The sequence below is a fragment of the Salmo salar genome, chromosome ssa14 (genome assembly GCF_905237065.1).
Source record: "Salmo salar chromosome ssa14, Ssal_v3.1, whole genome shotgun sequence".
Classification (NCBI taxonomy): domain Eukaryota; kingdom Metazoa; phylum Chordata; class Actinopteri; order Salmoniformes; family Salmonidae; genus Salmo; species Salmo salar.
The window spans coordinates 95,587,029-95,614,528 of NC_059455.1; the positions used below are offsets into that span (position 1 = coordinate 95,587,029).

Sequence of the window (27,500 nt, forward strand, 5' to 3'; positions counted from 1 at the left end):
AATAGTACTCTAATACAATAGGAAATAGTACTCTAATACAATAGGAAATAGTACTCTAACCTAAATGTGTTTCTCACTGACACACAAAAAAAATGCCAACTTTATTTTTTAACCATAAAATTATATTAGGCTGTTGTAAGTTGTTGTTATATGTGAACAAACAAAGCAATAATAATAGCCAATAATAATAATAGCCAATAAAAAATCCAATAATAATAATAGCCAATAATAAAAGCCAATATATTGTCTGTTCTTGACTTCTTGACTAAGGGGACTGCTTCTCCTAGCAAATCCAGCTCATAAGAGTTACTATGGAAACTGAGGGCAGCAGAGCCATAGTAACTGAAGATGCTTGTTGCCGTGGCAATGAGGCCACGGTGTGTTTCCGTGGAGATGGCGCTTGAAGAGTGGAAGTTTGTTTTCACTCACTCACACAGGTGTTGATTTTTAAAGTACAAGAAAAGACACCTTTCCTCTGAAAATAGCTTGTTTTTCCTCAACCGCTCAAAGTGGTTCAGTAGACCTAGGACCCTACTGACAAGCTTTACTTCAGCAAAACAAAATATCGAGAAAAAAAGTAGGGCAATTCCTTCCCATCTCACAAGTGTAAGAAGTAGGCCTACGCAGTAATTGCCCACCAGTGAAATGAACACAAGTTTTTTTAATAAAGCTAGTCTTAAACACCGTCTCACCATTATATTATAGTCCGTAAACTAAGTGGCTATTTGTTATCATTCTACCAGTGTCATATTTCTGTGACTATCTTCTCTGTTTTCATAGCGTGAATGATTCCAGACCATTCCTGTGAGATTGGCTTTGTCATCATACACGAACAGGAAGAAGGTTAGACATAGAAAGGAGAACAGAGACTGAGGTTACGTTTTAAATTAAATGTATTATCTTTGTCTGATTCTCTCCATACGTATAGGCTTTATGAGGAAGTGAAAACTAACGTGTTTTCAGACCAGGCTTTCCTGCCACCCAGACTGAAACGTATTCTGGTCCACTGCCAACGTGACTGTGTCTGACGGCGGAGACAGACTAGTGACAAATATCAAACACCACCAGTGGGCTACAGCCAATCCTGACGAGGCGCAAATAGACCTCGCTGAAAACAAATCAAATGTATTTATATAGCCCTTCGTACATCAGCTGATATCTCAAAGTGCTGTACAGAAACCCAGCCTAAAACCCCAAACAGCAAGCAATGCAGGTGTAGAAGCACGATGAAGGGATGAATAGAAAGACTAGTTAAAGTGAAGAGATTATCTACCCTACTCTCTCTCTCTGTCTCTCTCTGTCTCTCTCTCTATGTCTCTCTCTCTCTCTCTCTCTCTCTCTCTCTGTCTCTCTCTCTCTCTGTCTCTCTTTCTCTCTCTCTCTCTCTCTCTCTCTCTCTCTCTCTCTCAGCCAGAGGGAGTAATCCAAGCTTTCAGGACTACCATCAGTAGCAGCTCAACCTCTGAACCCAGGCTGCCAAAAAGGTGTCACCCAACCTGAACCTCTAGCTCCCTGGGCCCGTATCCACAAAGCGTCAAGAGTAATGATCTAGTGTACAAAACATTAAGAACACCTTAATATTGGGAGTTGCAGCTCCCCCCCCCCTCCTTTTCCCTCAGAACAGCCTCCATTCCTCAGGGCGTGGACTCTACAAGGTGTTGAAAGCGTTCCACAGGGATGCTGGCCCCATGTTGACTCCAACGCTTCCCACAGTTGTGTCAAATTGTTCTAGATGTCCTTTGGGTGGTGGACCATTCTTGATCCTCTCGGGGAAACTGTTGAGCGTGGAAAAACCCAGCAGCGTTGCAGTTCTTGACACACTGAAACCGGTACGCCTGGCACCTACTACCATGCCCCGTTCAAAAAGGTGCTTAAAATATTTTGTCTTACCTATTCATCCTCTGAATGACACACATACACCATGTATCAAGGCTTAAACCTCCTTCCTTAACCGGTCTCCTCCCCTTCATTTAACAGCTGACATCAATAAGGGATCATAGCTTTCACCTGGATTCACCTGGTCAATCTACGTCATGGAAAGAGATGTTGATAATGTTTTGTACATGTAAAAAAAACGGATCAAATCAAATTTTATTTGTCACATGTGCCGAATATAATCAGGTATAGACTTTACCGTGAAATGCTTACTTACAAGCCCTTAACAAACAATACAGAATTTGTTGTTTAAAGTAAGAAAAAAAAAGCATACACAATAAAATAACAATAACGATGAGCACTTCTACCGAGGTGTCCTGAGATCTCTCACTGAGGTGTCCTGAGATCTCTCACTGAGGTGTCCTGAGATCTCTACCGAGGTGTCCTGAGATCTCTACCGAGGTGTCCTGAGATCTCTACCGAGGTGTCCTGAGATCTCTCACTGAGGTGTCCTGAGATCTCTACCGAGGTGTCCTGAGATCTCTACCGAGGTGTCCTGAGATCTCTACCGAGGTGTCCTGAGATCTCTACTGAGGTGTCCTGAGATCTCTACCGAGGTGTCCTGAGATCTCTACTGAGGTGTCCTGAGATCTCTCACTGGTTAAGGATGATGACAGCCCACTGAGTAGGCTATATTAAGACACCGTCAAGTCCGTTACAGTACAGGACTAGGGCCTGTCCCAAATAGCACTCTATTCCCTACATAGTGAACTTATTTTGACCAGGACCCATAGGGTTCTTGCAACAACCAAAAAAATACAATATAAAAAGTGCACTATATAGGGAATAGGGTGCCATAGGGACCTGGTTAAAAGTAGTGCACTATATAGGGAATAGGGCCCATAAAGTACTGGTCTAATGTAGTGCACTCAATAGGGAATAGGGTGCCATAGGGCTCTGGTCAGAATTAGTGCACTATATAAAGAAGAGTGAGCAATTTGGAACACAATCCTAGTTTCAGAGCAACTCTGTTGCTATGGCTTGAACTAAATCACCCCCAGCCTTTCTAACTAGCTGGTGGGATAGGGCTGAGATGGTGGGTTCACTTGAGGCCACGGACCAGTCAAGGCATTTAAGCACTAATGTGCTTAATGTGAGATTTTAGAGAGTGAAAGCTAGACATGTGATTGGATTGAACAGAGGAGCAGTCTGCAAGTGATTTTATAGAGAGAGAGAGAGAGAGAGAGAGAGACGAAGAGACGAAGAGACGAAGAGAAGACAGAAGAGAGAGAAGAGAGAGAAGAGAGAGAGGAGAACGGCAGGACATAACAACCATACATCTAAATAATACAATTATAAAACAGTCTTCAGCTCACACCAAAAAGCAACTCTGTAGGAAAATATAGTACAAAACTTTTGCTTCCCCCCCCCTCGCAACTCTGACAACAAAACAAACAAAAACTGTAAAGATAGGCATTGAAAACAGTGTCACTAATGTGATCAAAGTAAAGTTTCAATAGTGTTATTATTTTTATTTAAATGTTTTTATTTATTTATCCTCTTTATTAACAAAAATAGAAGCATTTTGAGAGATCTTTGAGCTAACCCAGTTTCAGGGCACACAGGAAAGACAATAGGAAGAGATCTGAAACCTCTGGTGTTGTTTCATTACAGAAGGATACTAGTACCACACGCACAGAGAGGGAGAGACAGAGAGACACGCACAGAGAGGGAGAGAGAGAGAGAGAGAGAGAGAGAGAGAGAGAGAGAGAGAGAGACACACAGAGAGAGGGAGAGAGAGAAAGAGAGAGAGACACACAGAGAGAGAGAGAGACACACACACACACAGAGAGAGACACACACAGAGAGAGAGAGAGAGACACACACAGAGAGAGAGAGAAAGACACACAGAGAGAGAGAGAGAGAGAGAGAGAGAGAGAGAGACAGAGACATACACACAGAAAGAGAAAGAGAGATACACACGTGACAGTCTATGTACATTGCCATGCTGATCTGGACATAGTTCACAATCAATGGATTCACTCATGACATCATAGAACCTTACAGACAATAACAGGACATACAATAGATGCACAGTTTGCAAATATTATAGGGTCAACCTCAATCCATCCCTGATTTTAAATCATTCCTGGTTTAATAATATAGAGTTCAGATCCATCCCTGGTTTTGACTCAGTCCTGGTTTAATAATATAGAGTTCAGATCCATCCCTGGTTTTGACTCAAGAGTTGGTTTAATAATATAGGGTTCAGATCCATCCCTGGTTTTGACTCAGTCCTGGTTTAATAATATAGGGTTCAGATCCATCCCTGTTTTTGACTCAGTCCCGGTTTAATAATATAGGGTTCAGATCCATCCCTGTTTTTGACTCAGTCCCGGTTTAATAATATAGGGTTCAGATCCATCCCTGGTTTTGACTCAGTCCTAGTTTAATAATATAGGGTTCAGATCCATCCCTGGTTTTGACTCAGTCCTGGTTTAATAATATAGGATTCAGATCCATCCCTGGTTTTGACTCAGTCCTGGTTTAATAATATAGGGTTCAGATCCATCCCTGGTTTTGACTCAGTCCTGGTTTAATAATATAGGGTTCAGATCCATCCCTGGTTATGACTCAGTCCTGGTTTAATAATATAGGGTTCAGATCCATCCCTGGTTTTGACTCAGTCCTGGTTTATAATATAGAGTTCAGATCCATCCCTGGTTTTGACTCAGTCCTGGTTTAATAATATAGGGTTCAGATCCATCCCTGGTTTTGACTCAGTCCTGGTTTAATAATATAGGGTTCAGATCCATCCCTGGTTTTGACTCAGTCCTGGTTTAATAATATAGGGTTCAGATCCATCCCTGGTTTTGACTCAGTCCTGGTTTAATAATATAGGGTTCAGATCCATCCCTGGTTTTGACTCAGTCCTGGTTTAATAATATAGGGTTCAGATCCATCCCTGGTTTTGACTCAGTCCTGGTTTAATAATATAGGGTTCAGATCCATCCCAAAGGCTTCTCTCCATGCTACCCACTAACAGTCTGTCAGTGAGTTGGTTTTCAGTCAGTCCTGGTGAAGAGTAGGTTCCGTCGACTAGAGGTCGCCAGTCATTCAGGCAGTCAGTGAGTTCAGGGGCGTTGTTTGAGCTGTGCCAGCCTGCCAGTCAGTGAGTTCAGGGGCGTTGTTTGAGCTGTGCCAGCCTGCCAGTCAGTGAGTTCAGGGGCGTTGTTTGAGCTGCGCCAGCCTACGGAGCAGCTGCTGCTGCCTGGCCTTCAGCTGCCGTTTCTCCTGCGCCCGCTGGCGCTCGCTGGAATGCAGCTGTCCCAGGTACTCAGTGGCGCGTGTCAGGATGGCCACCTTGGGCGTCTTTGAACACTCTGCCAAGCCGGGGATCTCATCCCGCAGTGTCAGGAAACGAGAGCGCAGGTCATTGCGCCGTTTCCGTTCCAGGAAGTTATGCGTCTTGCGTTTGTCTGTGTCCTCATAGTCGGAGGACTGGGGGCTGCAGGGGTGGGAGGAGGATAATCGGGGAGAGGCAGATGGGGATCCACAGGGCGAGGGTGTGTTGGCGTCAGATGATTCCGACCCAACGGTTGCTACAGCGACATGTGGTTTGCTCTCAGAGTTCTGATTGGATGTGGAGGCGGGGTGCAGGGGTGGCTGGGTGTTAGAGAAGATATGAGAAGGGTTTGAGGGCTCGTGTCGGACCCTCTTTCTCGGGAGGTCGGGGGCTGTGTGTGTGTCGGGGGAGGGCGCTGCGTAGTTGTGGTGCTGTTGGTGGATAGAGATGTGGAAGCGTTTCATACACGGGTCCAGAGGATCCGCCCGGACCGTGATTGTCACCGGCGTCCGCCTGTTTAACCCGCCGCCGCGTCCCCCGGTAACTCTGCCGTTGACCAGCCGTCGGGACTTGTACTGCTTGTGTTCCACCGTCACCACATCAATCTCTTCTTCGTCGTCATCATCATCATGGTCATGGCCACTAGATTCATCATCTGGTGGAACAATGAATGGAGAAGGTTAGTGACCACAGCAGAACAATGTGACAGTAAGTATGATGTTGATTCCAGAAATCCCTTTTCATTGACCCTTTTTAACCGCGTCGCCATATTTGATTATCAGCTGTTGTCAAACACACGTGGATCTTGAAAAAAATGACTCTCTTCCTCAATATTTCTGCAGTAAATTCAACTAGATGAAAAGACAAAATGAGTACGAACATCCTGGCATTTAAAGCATACCATTTTTTCTCTTCTATATTTCACATACTATAAAAAGTTATATTTTTGCATACCCATAATGCCCTACTATTTAGAACGTAGGTACAGGTATTTAGACATGGCCACACACTCTCAAACACACTCTCAAACACACACACACACACACACACACACACACACACACACACACACACACACACACACACACACACACACACACACACACACCATAGCTCAGCCACGGGAGGTTGGTGGCACCTTAAAATTGGGGAGGACGGGCTCGTGGTTATGGCTGGAGCAGAATCACTGGAATGGTATCAAATACATCAAGAACACACAGTTTCCATTCGCTCCGTTCCACCCATTATTATGAGCTGTCCTCCCCTCACCAGCTTCCTCTGAGCTCAGGCTCTCTCTCTCTCTCTCTCTCTCTCCGGTTATTCATCTCAGTCATGTGTCATGAGAGACACACACACAGAGAGAGAGAGAGAGAGAGAGAGAGACCAAATGCCCATCCTGCCCTCCACCTCCGGCAAAGAAGGCCTGAGCATGAGTCACCCATACGCTCAGGCCGTGAGCAGGCAAACAGGCCCAACCCCCACTCTTACACTAGCCCAAGCCAATGGTATGTGTCAGATGCTCAGCAGACTCTGCTCACACTTACTGGTCTGAGGCCAAACCACACCACTATGGAACACAAAGCCTTTCACTATCTCATGCTGGAATATTCAAGACCTGAGGTCATCTGCCTTTAGCCTAAAGGGCAGGAATCCAGACTTCAAAGAAATCTGAAATACAGACATTGTCATCCTACAAGAAACATGGTATAGAGGAGATGGACCCACTGGTTGCCCTCTAGATTACAGAGAGCTGGTAGTCACATCCACTAAACTACCAGGTATGAAACAGGGAAGAGACTCAGGGGGTATGCTAATTTGGTATAGAGCAGACCTAACTCACTCCAAACAGGAACATTTTACATTTGACTACAAATTCTAAAAGAAAATTATCTCATCAGAGAAAAATGTCCTCCTGTGTGCTACCTATATCCCCCCACTAGAATCCCCATACTTTAATGAAGACTGATTTCCCGCTCCAGGATGGAGAAGCTGTCATTTCCAGGCCCAGGGACATGTACTAGTCTGTGGTGACCTAAATGCCAGAACTGGACAAGAACCTGACACCCTCAGCACACAGGGGGACAAACACCTACCTGGAGGTGACAGCATTCCCTCCCCCATATGCCCCTCTAGGCACAACTATGACAACATAACCAACAAAAACGGGTCACAACTCCTGCAGCTCTGTCGCACGCTGGGTATGTACATAGTCAATGGTAGGCTTCGAGGGGACTCCTACGGTAGGTACACTTATAGCTCATCTCTTGGCTGTAGTACTGTAGACTACTTTATCACTGACCTCAACCCAGAGTCTCTCAGAGCGTTCAGTCAGTCCACTGACACCCCTATCAGATCACAGCAAAATCACAGTCTACTTGAACAGAGCAATACTCAACCACGAGGCATCAAAGCCAAAAGAACTGCATGATCTCAAGAGAAGACAGGATATACGTGGCCACAAAATGAGCTGGAAACAGAGAGGCTCTTCCTGACCTCCTTCTAAATGTACGACCATATAAAAAGAGACACATTTATATCCCTCAAACCCACAACTCCAATTAAACAAACTCCTGTATCTGTGAGGTGAAATATCGCATTGCGCAAAATAAAAAGGTTGTGACCTGCTGGCAAAAGAATAGGTAAAAATATATATTTTTTAAAGTTACGCTCATAACTTTGTGTGTAATGTTTACCGTTAAATATTTTAGGCATCGTTGGTTGTAAGAACTTCAGTCATTCACAATGCAGAAATCTCTTAGTCTTGGGTCAACGTGCGATTTTTAACACTGGGCCTTGATTTAACACGTCAATGTAATAATAGTTGATTTCAGCTCCAACTCTGACTAGACTCCAAGGAGCCAGTGGTAGTACTGCTTCTCCCTCAACCCATCCCAAATGGCACCCTAGTCCCTATATAGTGAACTACTTTTGACAAGAGCAAAAGAAAGAAAAAAGAGAGAAGAAAAAAAAAGGCAGTAGTGGACTAAATAGGGACTAAGTGTTCCATTTGGGATACAAGCCTCCTTGTAAATTGAAAGAGAAAGACACCAAAGTAATTGATTCCCTGTGGATTCGGCTGCTGTTGAAGTGGTAATAGCCTGAAGATAAATATAATGGGAGCCCAAAGGGAGGAAGGGGATTACAGGCTACAGAGCACAGGCTGTTCAACTGGTGGCCCGCGGAACAGATCCGGCTCCTTTTGCAATTTAAAAATGGTCTTTTGATCAATTCAAGTTTTAATGTCACGTGCACAAGCACAGTGAAATGCCTTTCTTGTAAACTCTAACCCCAACAATGCAGTAATCAATATCAATGTAGCCGAAATAATAAGACATATGAAGAACACAAGTAAGCATACTATATAAAGGGTCAGTTAATACCATACTATATACAGGGTCAGTTAATACCATACTATATACAGGGTCAGTCAATACCATACTATATACAGGAACAGTTAATACCATACTATATACAGGAACAGTTAATACCATACTATATACAGGGTCAGTTAATACCATACTATATAAAGGGTCAATTAATAACATACTATATACAGGGTCTGTTAATACCATACTATAAACAGTTAATACCATACTATATACAGGGTCAGTTAATACCATACTATATACAGTTAATACCATACTATATACAGGGTCAGTTAATACCATACTATATACAGGGTCAGTTAATACCATACTATATACAGGGTCAGTTCATACCATACTATATACAGGGTCAGTTAATACAATACAATATAGAGTTAATACCATACAATATACAGTTAGTACCATACTATATACAGGGTCAGTTAATACCATACTATATACAGGGCCAGTTCAATACCGTACTATATACAGTTAATACCATACTATATACAGGGTCAGTTAATACCATACTATATACAGGGTCAGTTAATACCATACTATATACAGTTAATACCATACTATATACAGGGTCAGTTAATAGCATACTATATACAGGGTCAGTTAATACCATACAATATACAGATTCAGTTCAATACCATACTATATACAGTTAATACCATACTATATACAGGGTCAGTTAATACCATACTATATACAGGGTCAGTTATTACCATACTATATAAAGGGTCAGTCAATACCATACTATATACAGTTAATACCATAATATATACAGGGTCAGTTAATACCATACTATATACAGTTAATACCATACTATTTACAGGGTCAGTTAATACCATACTATATACAGGGTCAGTTAATACCATACTATATACAGGGTCAGTTAATACCATACTATATACAGGGTCAGTTAATACCATACTATATACAGGGTCAGTTAATACCATACTATATACAGGGTCAGTTAATACCATACTATATACAGGGCCAGTTCAATACCGTACTATATACAGTTAATACCATACTATATACAGGGTCAGTTAATACCATACTATATACAGTTAATACCATACTATATACAGGGTCAGTTAATACCATACTATATACAGGTCAGTAAATACCATACTATATACAGTTAATACCATACTATATACAGGTAATACCATACTATATACAGGGTCAGTTAATACCATACTATATACAGTTAATACCATACTATATACAGGTAATACCATACTATTTACAGGGTCAGTTAATACCATACTATAGACAGGGTCAGTCAATACCATACTATATACAGGGTCAGTTCAATACCATACTATATACAGTTAATACCATACTATATACAGGGTCAGTTAATACCATACTATATACAGGGTCAGTTAATACCATACTATATACAGGGTCAGTTAATACCATACTATATACAGTTAATACCATACTATATACAGGGTCAGTTAATACCATACTATATACAGGGTCAGTTTAATACCATACTATATACAGGGTCAGTTTAATACCATACTATATACAGGGTCAGTTAATACCATACTATATACAGGGTCAGTTAATACCATACTATATACAGGGTCAGTTAATACCATACTATATACAGTTAATACCATACTGTATACAGGGTCAGTTAATACCATACTATATACAGGGTCAGTTAATACCATACTATATACAGGGTCAGTAAATACCATACTATATACAGTTAATACCATACTATATACAGTTAATACCATACTATATACAGTTAATACCATACTATATACAGGGTCGGTTAATACCATACTATATACAGTTAATACCATACTATATACAGTTAATACCATACTATATACAGGGTCAGTTAATACCATACTATATACAGTTAATACCATACTATATACAGTTAATACCATACTATATACAGGGTCAGTCAATACCATACTATATACAGGATCAGTTAACACCATACTATATACAGGATCAGTTCATACCATACTATATACAGGGTCAGTCAATACCATACTATATACAGTTAATACCATACTATATACAGGGTCAGTCAATACCATACTATATACAGGATCAGTTAACACCATACTATATACAGGATCAATTAATACCATACTATATACAGTTAATACCATACTATATACAGGGTCAGTTAATACCATACTATATACAGGGTCAGTTAATACCATACTATATACAGGGTCAGTTAATACCATACTATATACAGTTAATACCATACTATATACAGGGTCAGTCAATACCATACTATATACAGGGTCAGTTAATACCATACTATATACAGGGTCAGTTAATACCATACTATATAGAGTCAATACCATACTATATACAGGGTCAGTTAATACCATACTATATACAGGGTCAGTTAATACCATACTATATACAGGATCAGTTAATACCATACTATATACAGGGTCAGTCAATACCATACTATATACAGTTAATACCATACTATATACAGGGTCGGGTTAATACCATACTATATACAGTTAATACCATACTATATACAGGGTCAGTTAATACCATACTATATACAAGTTCAGTTAATACCATACTATATACAGGGTCAGTTAATACCATACTATATACAGTTAATACCATACTATATACAGGGTCAGTCAATACCATACTATATACAGGGTCAGTTAATACCATACTATATACAGGGTCAGTTAATACCATACTCTATACAGTTAATACCATACTATATACAGTCAATACCATACTATATACAGGGTCAGTTAATACCATACTATATACAGGGTCAGTTAATACCATACTATATACAGGGTCAGTTAATACCATACTATATACAGGGTCAGTCAATACCATACTATATACAGGAACAGTTAATACCATACTATATACAGGGTCAGTTAATACCATACTATATACAGGGTCAATTAATAACATACAATATACAGGGTCAGTTAATACCATACTATATACAGTTAATACCATACTATATACAGGGTCAGTTAATACCATACTATATACAGGGTCAGTTAATACCATACTCTATACAGTTAATACCATACTATATACAGTCAATACCATACTATATACAGGGTCAGTTAATACCATACTATATACAGGGTCAGTTAATACCATACTATATACAGGGTCAGTTAATACCATACTATATACAGGGTCAGTCAATACCATACTATATACAGGAACAGTTAATACCATACTATATACAGGGTCAGTTAATACCATACTATATACAGGGTCAATTAATAACATACAATATACAGGGTCAGTTAATACCATACTATATACAGTTAATACCATACTATATACAGGGTCAGTTAATACCATACTATATACAGTTAATACCATACTATATACAGGGTCAGTTAATACCATACTATATACAGGGTCAGTTAATACCATACTATATACAGGATCAGTTCATACCATACTATATACAGGGTCAGTTAATACCATACAATATAGAGTTAATACCATACAATATACAGTTAGTACCATACTATATACAGGGTCAGTCAATACCATACTATATACAGTTAATACCATACTATATACAGGGTCAGTCAATACCATACTATATACAGTTAATACCATACTATATACAGGGTCAGTCAATACCATACTATATACAGGGTCAGTTCATTACCATAGTATATACAGGGTCAGTTAATACCATACTATATACAGTTAATACCATACTATATACAGGGTCAGTTAATACCATACTATATACAGTTAATACCATACTATATACAGGGTCAGTTAATACCATACTATATACAGGGTCAGTTAATACCATACTATATACAGGGTCAGTTAATACCATACTATATACAGGGTCAGTTAATACCATACTATATACAGGGCCAGTTCAATACCGTACTATATACAGTTAATACCATACTATATACAGGGTCAGTTAATACCATACTATATACAGGGTCAGTTAATACCATACTATATACAGTTAATACCATACTATATACAGGGTCAGTTAATAGCATACTATATACAGGGTCAGTTAATACCATACAATATACAGATTCAGTTCAATACCATACTATATACAGTTAATACCATACTATATACAGGGTCAGTTAATACCATACTATATACAGGGTCAGTTAATACCATACTATATACAGGGTCAGTTAATACCATACTATATACAGGGTCAGTTAATACCATACTATATACAGGGTCAGTTAATACCATACTATATACAGGGCCAGTTCAATACCGTACTATATACAGTTAATACCATACTATATACAGGGTCAGTTAATACCATACTATATACAGTTAATACCATACTATATACAGGGTCAGTTAATACCATACTATATACAGGGTCAGTAAATACCATACTATATACAGTTAATACCATACTATATACAGGTAATACCATACTATATACAGGGTCAGTTAATACCATACTATATACAGTTAATACCATACTATATACAGGTAATACCATACTATTTACAGGGTCAGTTAATACCATACTATAGACAGGGTCAGTCAATACCATACTATATACAGGGTCAGTTCAATACCATACTATATACAGTTAATACCATACTATATACAGGGTCAGTTAATACCATACTATATACAGGGTCAGTTAATACCATACTATATACAGGGTCAGTTTATACCATACTATATACAGTTAATACCATACTATATACAGGGTCAGTTAATACCATACTATATACAGGGTCAGTTAATACCATACTATATACAGGGTCAGTTAATACCATACTATATACAGGGTCAGTTAATACCATACTATATACAGTTAATACCATACTATATACAGGTAATACCATACTATATACAGGGTCAGTTAATACCATACTATATACAGTTAATACCATACTATATACAGGTAATACCATACTATTTACAGGGTCAGTTAATACCATACTATATACAGGGCCAGTTCAATACCGTACTATATACAGTTAATCCCATACTATATACAGGGTCAGTTAATACCATACTATATACAGGGTCAGTTAATACCATACTATATACAGTTAATACCATACTATATACAGGGTCAGTTAATAGCATACTATATACAGGGTCAGTTAATACCATACAATATACAGATTCAGTTCAATACCATACTATATACAGTTAATACCATACTATATACAGGGTCAGTTAATACCATACTATATACAGGGTCAGTTAATACCATACTATATACAGGGTCAGTTAATACCATACTATATACAGGGTCAGTTAATACCATACTATATACAGGGTCAGTTAATACCATACTATATACAGGGTCAGTTAATACCATACTATATACAGGGCCAGTTCAATACCGTACTATATACAGTTAATACCATACTATATACAGGGTCAGTTAATACCATACTATATACAGTTAATACCATACTATATACAGGGTCAGTTAATACCATACTATATACAGGGTCAGTAAATACCATACTATATACAGTTAATACCATACTATATACAGGTAATACCATACTATATACAGGGTCAGTTAATACCATACTATATACAGTTAATACCATACTATATACAGGTAATACCATACTATTTACAGGGTCAGTTAATACCATACTATAGACAGGGTCAGTCAATACCATACTATATACAGGGTCAGTTCAATACCATACTATATACAGTTAATACCATACTATATACAGGGTCAGTTAATACCATACTATATACAGGGTCAGTTAATACCATACTATATACAGGGTCAGTTTATTCCATACTATATACAGTTAATACCATACTATATACAGGGTCAGTTAATACCATACTATATACAGGGTCAGTTAATACCATACTATATACAGGGTCAGTTAATACCATACTATATACAGGGTCAGTTAATACCATACTATATACAGTTAATACCATACTATATACAGGTAATACCATACTATATACAGGGTCAGTTAATACCATACTATATACAGTTAATACCATACTATATACAGGTAATACCATACTACTTACAGGGTCAGTTAATACCATACTATAGACAGGGTCAGTCAATACCATACTATATACAGGGTCAGTTCAATACCATACTATATACAGTTAATACCATACTATATACAGGGTCAGTTAATACCATACTATATACAGGGTCAGTTAATACCATACTATATACAGGGTCAGTTTATACCATACTATATACAGTTAATACCATACTATATACAGGGTCAGTTAATACCATACTATATACAGGGTCAGTTAATACCATACTATATACAGGGTCAGTTAATACCATACTATATACAGGGCCAGTTCAATACCGTACTATATACAGTTAATACCATACTATATACAGGGTCAGTTAATACCATACTATATACAGTTAATACCATACTATATACAGGGTCAGTTAATACCATACTATATACAGGGTCAGTAAATACCATACTATATACAGTTAATACCATACTATATACAGGTAATACCATACTATATACAGGGTCAGTTAATACCATACTATATACAGTTAATACCATACTATATACAGGTAATACCATACTATTTACAGGGTCAGTTAATACCATACTATAGACAGGGTCAGTCAATACCATACTATATACAGGGTCAGTTCAATACCATACTATATACAGTTAATACCATACTATATACAGGGTCAGTTAATACCATACTATATACAGGGTCAGTTAATACCATACTATATACAGGGTCAGTTTATACCATACTATATACAGTTAATACCATACTATATACAGGGTCAGTTAATACCATACTATATACAGGGTCAGTTAATACCATACTATATACAGGGTCAGTTAATACCATACTATATACAGGGTCAGTTAATACCATACTATATACAGTTAATACCATACTATATACAGGTAATACCATACTATATACAGGGTCAGTTAATACCATACTATATACAGTTAATACCATACTATATACAGGTAATACCATACTATTTACAGGGTCAGTTAATACCATACTATATACAGGGCCAGTTCAATACCGTACTATATACAGTTAATACCATACTATATACAGGGTCAGTTAATACCATACTATATACAGGGTCAGTTAATACCATACTATATACAGTTAATACCATACTATATACAGGGTCAGTTAATAGCATACTATATACAGGGTCAGTTAATACCATACAATATACAGATTCAGTTCAATACCATACTATATACAGTTAATACCATACTATATACAGGGTCAGTTAATACCATACTATATACAGGGTCAGTTAATACCATACTATATACAGGGTCAGTTAATACCATACTATATACAGGGTCAGTTAATACCATACTATATACAGGGTCAGTTAATACCATACTATATACAGGGTCAGTTAATACCATACTATATACAGGGCCAGTTCAATACCGTACTATATACAGTTAATACCATACTATATACAGGGTCAGTTAATACCATACTATATACAGTTAATACCATACTATATACAGGGTCAGTTAATACCATACTATATACAGGGTCAGTAAATACCATACTATATACAGTTAATACCATACTATATACAGGTAATACCATACTATATACAGGGTCAGTTAATACCATACTATATACAGTTAATACCATACTATATACAGGTAATACCATACTATTTACAGGGTCAGTTAATACCATACTATAGACAGGGTCAGTCAATACCATACTATATACAGGGTCAGTTCAATACCATACTATATACAGTTAATACCATACTATATACAGGGTCAGTTAATACCATACTATATACAGGGTCAGTTAATACCATACTATATACAGGGTCAGTTTATACCATACTATATACAGTTAATACCATACTATATACAGGGTCAGTTAATACCATACTATATACAGGGTCAGTTAATACCATACTATATACAGGGTCAGTTAATACCATACTATATACAGGGTCAGTTAATACCATACTATATACAGTTAATACCATACTATATACAGGTAATACCATACTATATACAGGGTCAGTTAATACCATACTATATACAGTTAATACCATACTATATACAGGTAATACCATACTACTTACAGGGTCAGTTAATACCATACTATAGACAGGGTCAGTCAATACCATACTATATACAGGGTCAGTTCAATACCATACTATATACAGTTAAAACCATACTATATACAGGGTCAGTTAATACCATACTATATACAGGGTCAGTTAATACCATACTATATACAGGGTCAGTTTATACCATACTATATACAGTTAATACCATACTATATACAGGGTCAGTTAATACCATACTATATACAGGGTCAGTTAATACCATATTATATACAGGGTCAGTTAATACCATACTATATACAGGGTCAGTTAATACCATACTATATACAGTTAATACCATACTATATACAGTTAATACCGTACTATATACAGGGTCAGTTAATACCATACTATATACAGTTAATACCATACTATATACAGGGTCAGTTAATACCATACTATATACCGGGTCAGTTAATACCATACTATATACAGGGTCAGTTAATACCATACTATATACAGTTAATACCATACTATATACAGGGTCAGTTAATACCATACTATATACAGGGCCAGTTTAATACCATACTATATACAGGGTCAGTTTAATAACATGCTATATACAGGGTCAGTTAATACCATACTATATACAGTTTCAGTTAATACCATACTATATACAGGGTCAGTTAATACCATACTATATACAGTTAATACCATACTATATACAGGGTCAGTTAATACCATACTATATACAGGGTCAGTTAATACCATACTATATACAGGGTCAGTTAATACCATACTATATACAGGGTCAGTTAATACCATACTATATACAGGGTCAGTTAATACCATACTATATACAGTTAATACCATACTATATACAGGTAATACCATACTATATACAGGGTCAGTTAATACCATACTATATACAGTTAATACCATACTATATACAGGTAATACCATACTATTTACAGGGTCAGTTAATACCATACTATATACAGGGCCAGTTCAATACCGTACTATATACAGTTAATACCATACTATATACAGGGTCAGTTAATACCATACTATATACAGGGTCAGTTAATACCATACTATATACAGTTAATACCATACTATATACAGGGTCAGTTAATAGCATACTATATACAGGGTCAGTTAATACCATACAATATACAGATTCAGTTCAATACCATACTATATACAGTTAATACCATACTATATACAGGGTCAGTTAATACCATACTATATACAGGGTCAGTTAATACCATACTATATACAGGGTCAGTTAATACCATACTATATACAGGGTCAGTTAATACCATACTATATACAGGGTCAGTTAATACCATACTATATACAGGGTCAGTTAATACCATACTATATACAGGGCCAGTTCAATACCGTACTATATACAGTTAATACCATACTATATACAGGGTCAGTTAATACCATACTATATACAGTTAATACCATACTATATACAGGGTCAGTTAATACCATACTATATACAGGGTCAGTAAATACCATACTATATACAGTTAATACCATACTATATACAGGTAATACCATACTATATACAGGGTCAGTTAATACCATACTATATACAGTTAATACCATACTATATACAGGTAATACCATACTATTTACAGGGTCAGTTAATACCATACTATAGACAGGGTCAGTCAATACCATACTATATACAGGGTCAGTTCAATACCATACTATATACAGTTAATACCATACTATATACAGGGTCAGTTAATACCATACTATATACAGGGTCAGTTAATACCATACTATATACAGGGTCAGTTTATACCATACTATATACAGTTAATACCATACTATATACAGGGTCAGTTAATACCATACTATATACAGGGTCAGTTAATACCATACTATATACAGGGTCAGTTAATACCATACTATATACAGTTAATACCATACTATATACAGGGTCAGTCAATACCATACTATATACAGGATCAGTTAACACCATACTATATACAGGATCAGTTCATACCATACTATATACAGGGTCAGTCAATACCATACTATATACAGTTAATACCATACTATATACAGGGTCAGTCAATACCATACTATATACAGGATCAGTTAACACCATACTATATACAGGATCAGTTAATACCATACTATATACAGTTAATACCATACTATATACAGGGTCAGTTAATACCATACTATATACAGGGTCAGTTAATACCATACTATATACAGGGTCAGTTAATACCATACTATATACAGTTAATACCATACTATATACAGGGTCAGTCAATACCATACTATATACAGTTAATACCATACTATATACAGTTAATACCATACTATATACAGTTAATACCATACTATATACAGGGTCAGTTAATACCATACTATATACAGTTAATACCATACTATATACAGGGTCAGTTAATACCATACTATATACAGTTAATACCATACTATATACAGGATCAGTTAATACCATACTATATACAGGGTCAGAATACATATACAGTTAATACCATACTATATACAGGGTCAGTTAATACCATACTATATACAGGGTCAGTTAATACCATACTATATACAGGATCAGTTAATACCATACTATATACAGGGTCAGTCAATACCATACTATATACAGTTAATACCATACTATATACAGGGTCGGGTTAATACCATACTATATACAGTTAATACCATACTATATACAGGGTCAGTCAATACCATACTATATACAGGTTCAGTTAATACCATACTATATACAGGGTCAGTTAATACCATACTATATACAGTTAATACCATACTATATACAGGGTCAGTCAATACCATACTATATACAGGGTCAGTTAATACCATACTATATACAGGGTCAGTTAATACCATACTATATACAGGGTCAGTCAATACCATACTATATACAGGGTCAGTTAATACCATACTATATACAGGGTCAGTCAATACCATACTATATACAGGGTCAGTCAATACCATACTATATACAGGGTCAGTTAATACCATACTATATACAGGGGCAGTTAATACCATACTATATACAGGGTCAGTCAATACCATACTATATACAGGGTCAGTTAATACCATACTATATACAGGGTCAGTTAATACCATACTATATACAGGGTCAGTCAATACCATACTATATACAGGGTCAGTTAATACCATACTATATACAGGGTCAGTTTAATACCATACTATATACAGGGTCAGTTAATACCATACTATATACAGTTAATACCATACTATATACAGGGTCAGTTAATACCATACTATGTACAGGGTCAGTTAATACCATACTATATACAGGGTCAATTAATACCATACTATATACAGGGTCAGTTAATACCATACTATATACAGTTAATACCATACTATATACAGGGTCAGTTAATACCATACTATATACAGGGTCACTTAATACCATACTATATACAGGGTCAGTTAATACCATACTATATACAGTTCATACCATACTATATACAGTTAATACCATACTATATACAGGGTCAGTTAATACCATACTATATACAGTTAATACCATACTATATACAGTTAATACCATACTATATACAGGGTCAGTTAATACCATACTATATACAGTTAATACCATACTATATACAGGGTCAGTTAATACCATACTATATACAGTTAATACCATACTATATACAGGGTCAGTCAATACCATACTATATACAGTTAATACCATACTATATACAGTTAATGATGCCATACTATATACAGGATCAGTTAACACCATACTATATACAGGATCAGTTCATACCATACTATATACAGGGTCAGTCAATACCATACTATATACAGTTAATACCATACTATATACAGGGTCAGTCAATACCATACTATATACAGGATCAGTTAACACCATACTATATACAGGATCAGTTAATACCATACTATATACAGTTAATACCATACTATATACAGGGTCAGTTAATACCATACTATATACAGGGTCAGTTAATACCATACTATATACAGTTAATACCATACTATATACAGGGTCAGTTATTACCATACTATATACAGGGTCAGTTAATACCATACTATATACAGGGTCAGTTAATACCATACTATATACAGGATCAGTTAATACCATACTATATACAGTTAATACCATACTATATACAGTTAATACCATACTATATACAGGGTCAGTTAATACCATACTATATACAGTTAATACCATACTATATACAGGGTCAGTTAATACCATACTATATACAGGGTCAGTTAATACCATACTATATACAGTTAATACCATACTATATACAGGGTCAGTTAATACCATACTATATACAGTTAATACCATACTATATACAGTTAATACCATACTATATACAGTTAATACCATACTATATACAGGGTCAGTTAATACCATACTTACAATGTGCAGGGGGCTCCCGAGTGGCGCAGAATTAAAAGAAAAAGCCATATCTCAGACTGGCCAATAAAAAGACAAGTTTAAGATGGGCAAAAGAACACAGACACTGGACAGAGGAACTCTGCCTAGAAGGCCAGCATCCCGGAGTCGCCTCTTCACTGTTGACGTTGAGACTGGTGTTTTGAGGGTACTATTAAATGAAGCTGCCAGTTGAGGACTTGTGTTTCTCAAACTAGACACTGTAATGTACTTGTCCTCTTGCTCAGTTGTGCACCGGGGCCTCCCACTCTTTCTATTCTGGTTAGCGCCAGTTTGCGTTGTTCTGTGAAGGGAGTAGTACACAGCGTTGTACGAGATCTTCAGTTTCTTGGCAATTTCTCACATGTAATAGCCTTCATTTCTCAGAACAAGAATAGACTGACGAGTTTCAGAAAAAGGTTCTTTGTTTCTGGTCATTTTGAGCCTGGAATCGAACCCACAAATACTGATGCTCCAGATATTCAACTAGTTTAAAGAAGGACAGTTTTATTGCTTCTTTAAGCAGGGCAACAGTTTTCAGCTGTGCTAACATACATGCAAAAAGTGTGGAAGCTAAAGCTTGGTCGCAAATGGGTCTTCCAAATGGACAATGACCCAAAGCATACTTCCAAAGTTGTGGCAAAATGGCTTAAGGACAACAAAGTCAAGGTATTGGAGTGGCCATCACAAAGCCCTGACCTCAATCCCATCGAAAATTTGTGGGCAGAACTGAAAAAGTCTGTGCGAGCAAGGAGGCCTAGAAACCCAACTCAGTTACACCAGCTCTGTCAGAAGGAATGGGCCAAAATTCACCCAACTTATTGTGGGAAGCTTGTGGAAGGCTTCCCGAAACGATTGACCCAAGTTAAACAATTTAAAGGCAATGCTACCAAATACTAATTGAATGTATGTAAACTTCTGACCCACTGGGAATGTGATGAAATAAATAAAAGCTGAAATAAATCATTCTCTTTACTATTATTCTGATATTTCACATTCTTAAAATAAAGTGGTGATCTTAACTGACCCCTAAGACAGGTAATTTTTTACTAGGATGAAATGTCAGGAATTATGAAAAACTGAGTTTAAATATATTTGGCTAAGGTGTATGTAAACTTCTGACTTCAACTGTATGTGTCTAGGTGGGTGAGGGCAGTGTGGAGCGCAATTGAGATTGTGTCATGGGTCTGTTGAGGTGGTATGCAAATTAGAGTGAGTCTCAAGGGTGTCTGGGATGGTGGAGTTAATGTGTTGCCATAACCAGCCTCTAAAAGCACATCCTGATTACAGATGTGAGTGCTACAGGGTGGTAGTTATTGTGGCATGAAAACTTAGAGTTCTTGGGGACAGGAATTACAGACTGGGACAAAGAGAGGTTGAAAATTGTTGTGCATATGCCTGCCAGCTGTTCTGCACATGCTTTGAGAAAACACCCTGGAATACCTTTAGGCCCCGCAGCCTTGACCTGATTAAAAACCTTTCTCACGTCGGCCTCAGAGAGCGAGACCACCCAATCGTCTTAACATTAATTAAAAGCAAATCTGGTAAAAATCTTATGTTTAATGCCAAAAGGAGCCTTCGTCCAATATTCTCCAATGGGAGAATCTGTTTTTCTGTAGTCCCGTCCATTAAGTGCTGTCAATCAATATTATTTAACGTACCAGTTACAGCCAATCAGAGCTGCTAACAGGGGTGCAGGGTCTGTCTGGCCGCCTATTGGCTCTTTCACCAAATCAGATCACTAAACTTCCTCATACACCAGAGCGTGCTTTGTGCTTAACTCAGCGACGACTTAAACACCATGGACTCAGTTATGGGCTATCAGAAATGTTAGCCTAGCAACACCTAGCCTGCAACATGGCTTGTTTCTGAAACGTTATCCTATCAACATCTAGCCTGCAACATGGCTTGTTTTCATTAACTTTATCCTATCAACATCTAGCCTGCAACATGGCTTGTTTTCATTAACTTTATCCTATCAACATCTAGCCTGCAACATGGCTTGTTTTCAAAGTTGAGCATCATGGTCTATGTCATCAGTACAGATCACTCCGTGATGTCAGCGTTTTTAGATAAACTGAAAAGCTAACTTTGCAACGAGATGAAGTCCCCACAGAGGTGATGCAATTTATTACAGGGACTTGTTCTCTACTGATGCAGGGGAGAGACTTCTCTTCAAAAAGCAGGGCAACTGAGAAATGCCATGCATTAAAAAAAAAAGTGTATGTGTAGAAAAAATAACAATAAACAAGACAGAAAATAACTAAATGATAAAGAAATAGAAAACAGAATATGATGCTGGTCAACTGAGATAAAATGTCTCCTATGTGTAGGTGAATGAAAAGATGAAGCTATGTACAAACGGACAGGAAAGTAGAAATGTATGAATTAGGCTAATCTTCAAGCACTTAAAAGGATATTTTTTTTTTGCAACATTTTAATGTTAATAAAAGTGCTTCATAAGATTAGAATTGTGTTTGTGTCTTGTTTTACATATATATATACATATACATATATTTAGTTTTTTATATATATATATATATATATATATATATATATATATATATAAAACAGTGTAGGTTCCGTCCCTCTCTTCGCCCCAACCTGGGCTCGAACCAGGGACCCTTGTACACATCAACAACTGACACCCCACGAAGAATCGTTACCCATCACGCCACAAAAGCCGCGGCTTTATATATAGCGGTTTTAGGAAGATCAATCCCACGTAGAGCACGTAGAGCATGTCTGACCCCCCTGTAAATAACCATTTTAAAAAAAATGAAAGTCTGGCCCCTTAAGATTATAGTTGAATAACCCTGCTATATACCATTATCATGCATGGGGTCAGATAGAGATATGGACAGATTGGATCCTTGGTATCTAGTACTTTTCTGAGGTCTATTCTGCATTTTCCATTAAAACTCAATTTTCCTTTTAAACACTTCTGTGCTGAACTAGTGTATGCCTACCTGCACTGAGGAATCATTCATTCCTAGCTTTCTAGCATCCAACCCCCTTCATACAGTATTGAAATAGATGAGACCACATTTCTGACTTAATACATATGAATACCAAGCCTTGGTATGAAACAGTGTCACACATTGCAAGAGATTTAACAAGGTGAATGTCCATTCTTATCACTGGCCTACACAATTGGTGCTGTTGCCCCTTCAGTTCAGTTCAGGAAGGAATGCCAAGACTTTGGACTGCAACAAGTCTCCATTGTGACATTCCACACACATTAGATAGAGAGACTAGTCACATGCCAACCTAAATACCTACACTGAAGGCCAATAGAAAGTAGCTCTATGAAATTAAGAGAATGTAGAGAGCATATTTAATACAAGTTATTCTGTTTATCCAAGAAGTGCATCACAGATATATATATAACATATAAAAATGTAACGTGTTTCTTTCAGTGTAGTTGAGGATGAGGAAATGATAAGAACATTAAAGTGAACCGTAAATTATACTTGAGAAGTGTGTGTAGCCCGGGACTCTGTTCTTTCTAGCAGCTGGTGTCTTGGACCATAGTCAAGAAACAGATGTTTCAGATGGGTGGGTCATTTTCACAAAGCAGTGGGGCAGCGAGGGGCAGCAGCAATGCAGTCACTAAGCCTATAGCCTTCCGCAGCCACATTACAACCAATACTGTTCAAAAAACCATTTTGAAAACTGCCACCTAGGCTAAAAAAACTTTGTGGGCAGTAAGGTCATTATGGCAAATTGGCTACATCCACACTTATGCATGGAATTATATATATATATATGAGCTTTTCATAGTCAGTTTCACAGTCCAATGTTGAACTTATAACGTACCTGATGAGTCTGTGTGGGTCTCTGAACCGGAGGACACCGACGGTTTCTTAAACGTTCCCCCGGTTAGCGGGAAGGCGAGAACAGCAGCCGGGTCCACACAATCCGTCGCCGGGCTACCGAGAACTGGAACAGCCGCGTCCACTGGTACCGTCACGCACTGCGCCCTCCCGGCGGTGCTGATGGCAGCTCCCAACGCCTGCACGGGCAGTTTAGTCGGCACCGACACCTGACAGGAGGCAAGCCGCTCCCCGACAACTTTCTCCAGCTGCTTGCCCGCCGAAAAGCTACTCCACATGCAGTCCTGTACGATAATGGAGCTCAGGTTCCCCAAAGCCTCGTCGGCGGAGCTGAGTTTACACGGCACATCCTGGTCGTCCTCTTGACCCAAAAACTGAGACACCCACTCGAGTTTGTCCCCCAGCGAAGGGTAGACCATCCCGACCCCGGCGGCCCCCTCCAAAGTCCGGATAGGAGACATGGGCGGGGTTGGTACTAGTTCGAATTTCTTCCATATGTCCTCGCTGGGCGCAGTGGATTTAGAGAAATCCTCGTCCGGATCGTGGTCGTCGTAGAAATAATGTTGGTAGTGATCGTACTCCATCTCCCAGCCGGACTCATAGCGAGAAGAGGCGGTGGAGTTTATTCCCGGCATCTAGAGGTCAGGGCAGGCGTGGTTGAGGAAGCGCACTCTGTGAACTGATCTCCGTTATCTCTAGTCTACCTTGGAACAGAGAGAGGGTACTTGGAATCAGCCTAGCACGTTGGACTGCTATGATAAACACAATAGTCTGTTATGATAAAACTACATAACAACAAGTTTCGCAACATAGTTGCATTACATAATAAAACAGTCCAACTGCACCGGGGAAATAGAGCTACAGGTCAGCAACCCTCTGTTTGTCGGCTAAAAACCAAAACCAAACCAAACGTCCTGTATGTTTCTTTAGGGTTACGTGGCTAATAAAATGCCGTTTAAATGGATGCCAAAACAACAATTCCCAAGATGTCTCAATAAAAAAAAAGTGTTGAGTCTTTAGAGCAACACTCAACGTTTTACGGTAACCAAAACAAACCGTTATCTCACATAGCACTGAGAGGCAGGAGAGCAAATAAATAGCAATCCACTGGTAGAGCCTAAATCTAACATAATTATTAATTAAATAACAACAGGCGTGTTCACAAACCCAAACTTCTGAAACACTGCGATGTATGTCTTCTAGTAATGGGCGAGAGTAAAGAAACAGAACACACTTCCGTCCGGGGATGGAGAAAAAAAAAAATATATATATATATATATTTTTTTATCTTTGTTAAATATTTGAATAATCCTTTTAGCGTTGGTGAAATTGAACGGGCGTCTTCTTAATGAATTCCTATAATGCGTAGTAACCAACACAGCGACGCTGAAGCTTCTTGCGGTAAATTACTCTCAATAAATAGCTGTTGTTTACCACTTGAACGCTCAAACTGGGAAAAGTAACTCGTAGGTCTACTTTCCACATCCAGTAACTTAGATAGATTTCACAATAGACACTTGACAACCGGACTACTGCACTATATGATGCGGGAGAGAAAGACGGGGATTTGCATAAAAGGCGGGGGGAGAGGAGAAAAGCCACGCCTGCCGTTTAAAGGGACACAGTCCTTTTTCAGAGTCCCTTTTCAATGAGTCCTTTTTCAAAGAGTCCTTTTTCAGAGTCCCTTTTCAATGAGTCCTTTTTCAAGGAGTCCCTTTTCAAGGAGTCCCTTTTCAGAGTCCTTTTTCAAGGAGTCCCTTTTCAAAGAGTCCTTTTTCAAAGAGTCCTTTTTCAAAGAGTCCTTTTTCAATGAGTCCTTTTTCAAGGAGTCCCTTTTCAATGAGTCCTTTTTCAATGAGTCCTTTTTCAAGGAGTCCTTTTTCAAAGAGTCCTTTTTCAAAGAGTCCTTTTTCAGAGTCCCTTTTCAAAGAGTCCTTTTTCGAAGAGTCCTTTTTCAAAGAGTCCTTTTTCAAAGACTCCTTTTTCAGAGTCCCTTTTCAAAGAGTCCTTTTTCAAAGAGTCCTTTTTCAAGGAATCCTTTTTCAAGGAGTCCCTTTTCAAAGTCCTTTTTCAAGGAATCCTTTTTCTAGGAGTCCTTTTTCAAGCATGTCATGATGCAACATTACAAGACTGTGATTTAATAACCACGTGACCATGATATAGACCTCACCCGACCCACGGCTTGTTCACCCTGCTGTGCGTCAAGGCTGCGACAGAGAGACAGATATATATACAAGCCGGGCTCCGACTAGTATCCTGCACTGAACATAAGACACTGTCTCTAAGCCAGCTACCTTCGATACTCCACTCTGCATCTTAGACACTGCTTTAATTCTAATAATGTTTACATAATGTTTTATCACTCAGTATATCCTACTGTATTCTAGTCATGGCTCATCCTATATAACTACTGCTGTACTCACCTTTTCAATTCATATACTGTCCAAACTGTCTATACACACAATTATATATAACTACTGTCTATACACACAATTATATATATATATATACTGTCTATGCACACAATGATATATAACTACTGTATATA

At 37.9% G+C, this 27,500-nt stretch overlaps 1 protein-coding gene across 1 annotated transcript; it reads right to left on the reverse strand.

The window, feature by feature from the left end:
• Positions 1–2,074: 2,074 nt before the first annotated feature.
• On the reverse strand, positions 2,075–26,584 carry LOC106570728 (protein L-Myc-1b). The gene is made up of 2 exons (XM_014143214.2): positions 24,936–26,584; positions 2,075–5,876 (listed from the first exon to the last, which is right to left on the reverse strand). Exons 1-2 carry the CDS (start codon positions 25,585–25,587, stop codon positions 5,098–5,100), a joined length of 1,431 nt encoding a protein of 476 aa, XP_013998689.1. The 5' UTR covers positions 25,588–26,584; the 3' UTR covers positions 2,075–5,097.
• Between the last annotated feature and the right edge of the window lie 916 nt (positions 26,585–27,500).

Bases quoted from the DNA above. Each gene is read 5' to 3' on its own strand.
- LOC106570728 (XM_014143214.2), bottom strand. From the start codon at position 25,587: ATGCCGGGAATAAACTCCACCGCCTCTTCTCGCTATGAGTCCGGCTGG. The intron at 5,877-24,935 runs GTACGTTATAAG...TTGTTCCACCAG, and splicing joins GACCCACACAGACTCATCAG to ATGATGAATCTAGTGGCCAT.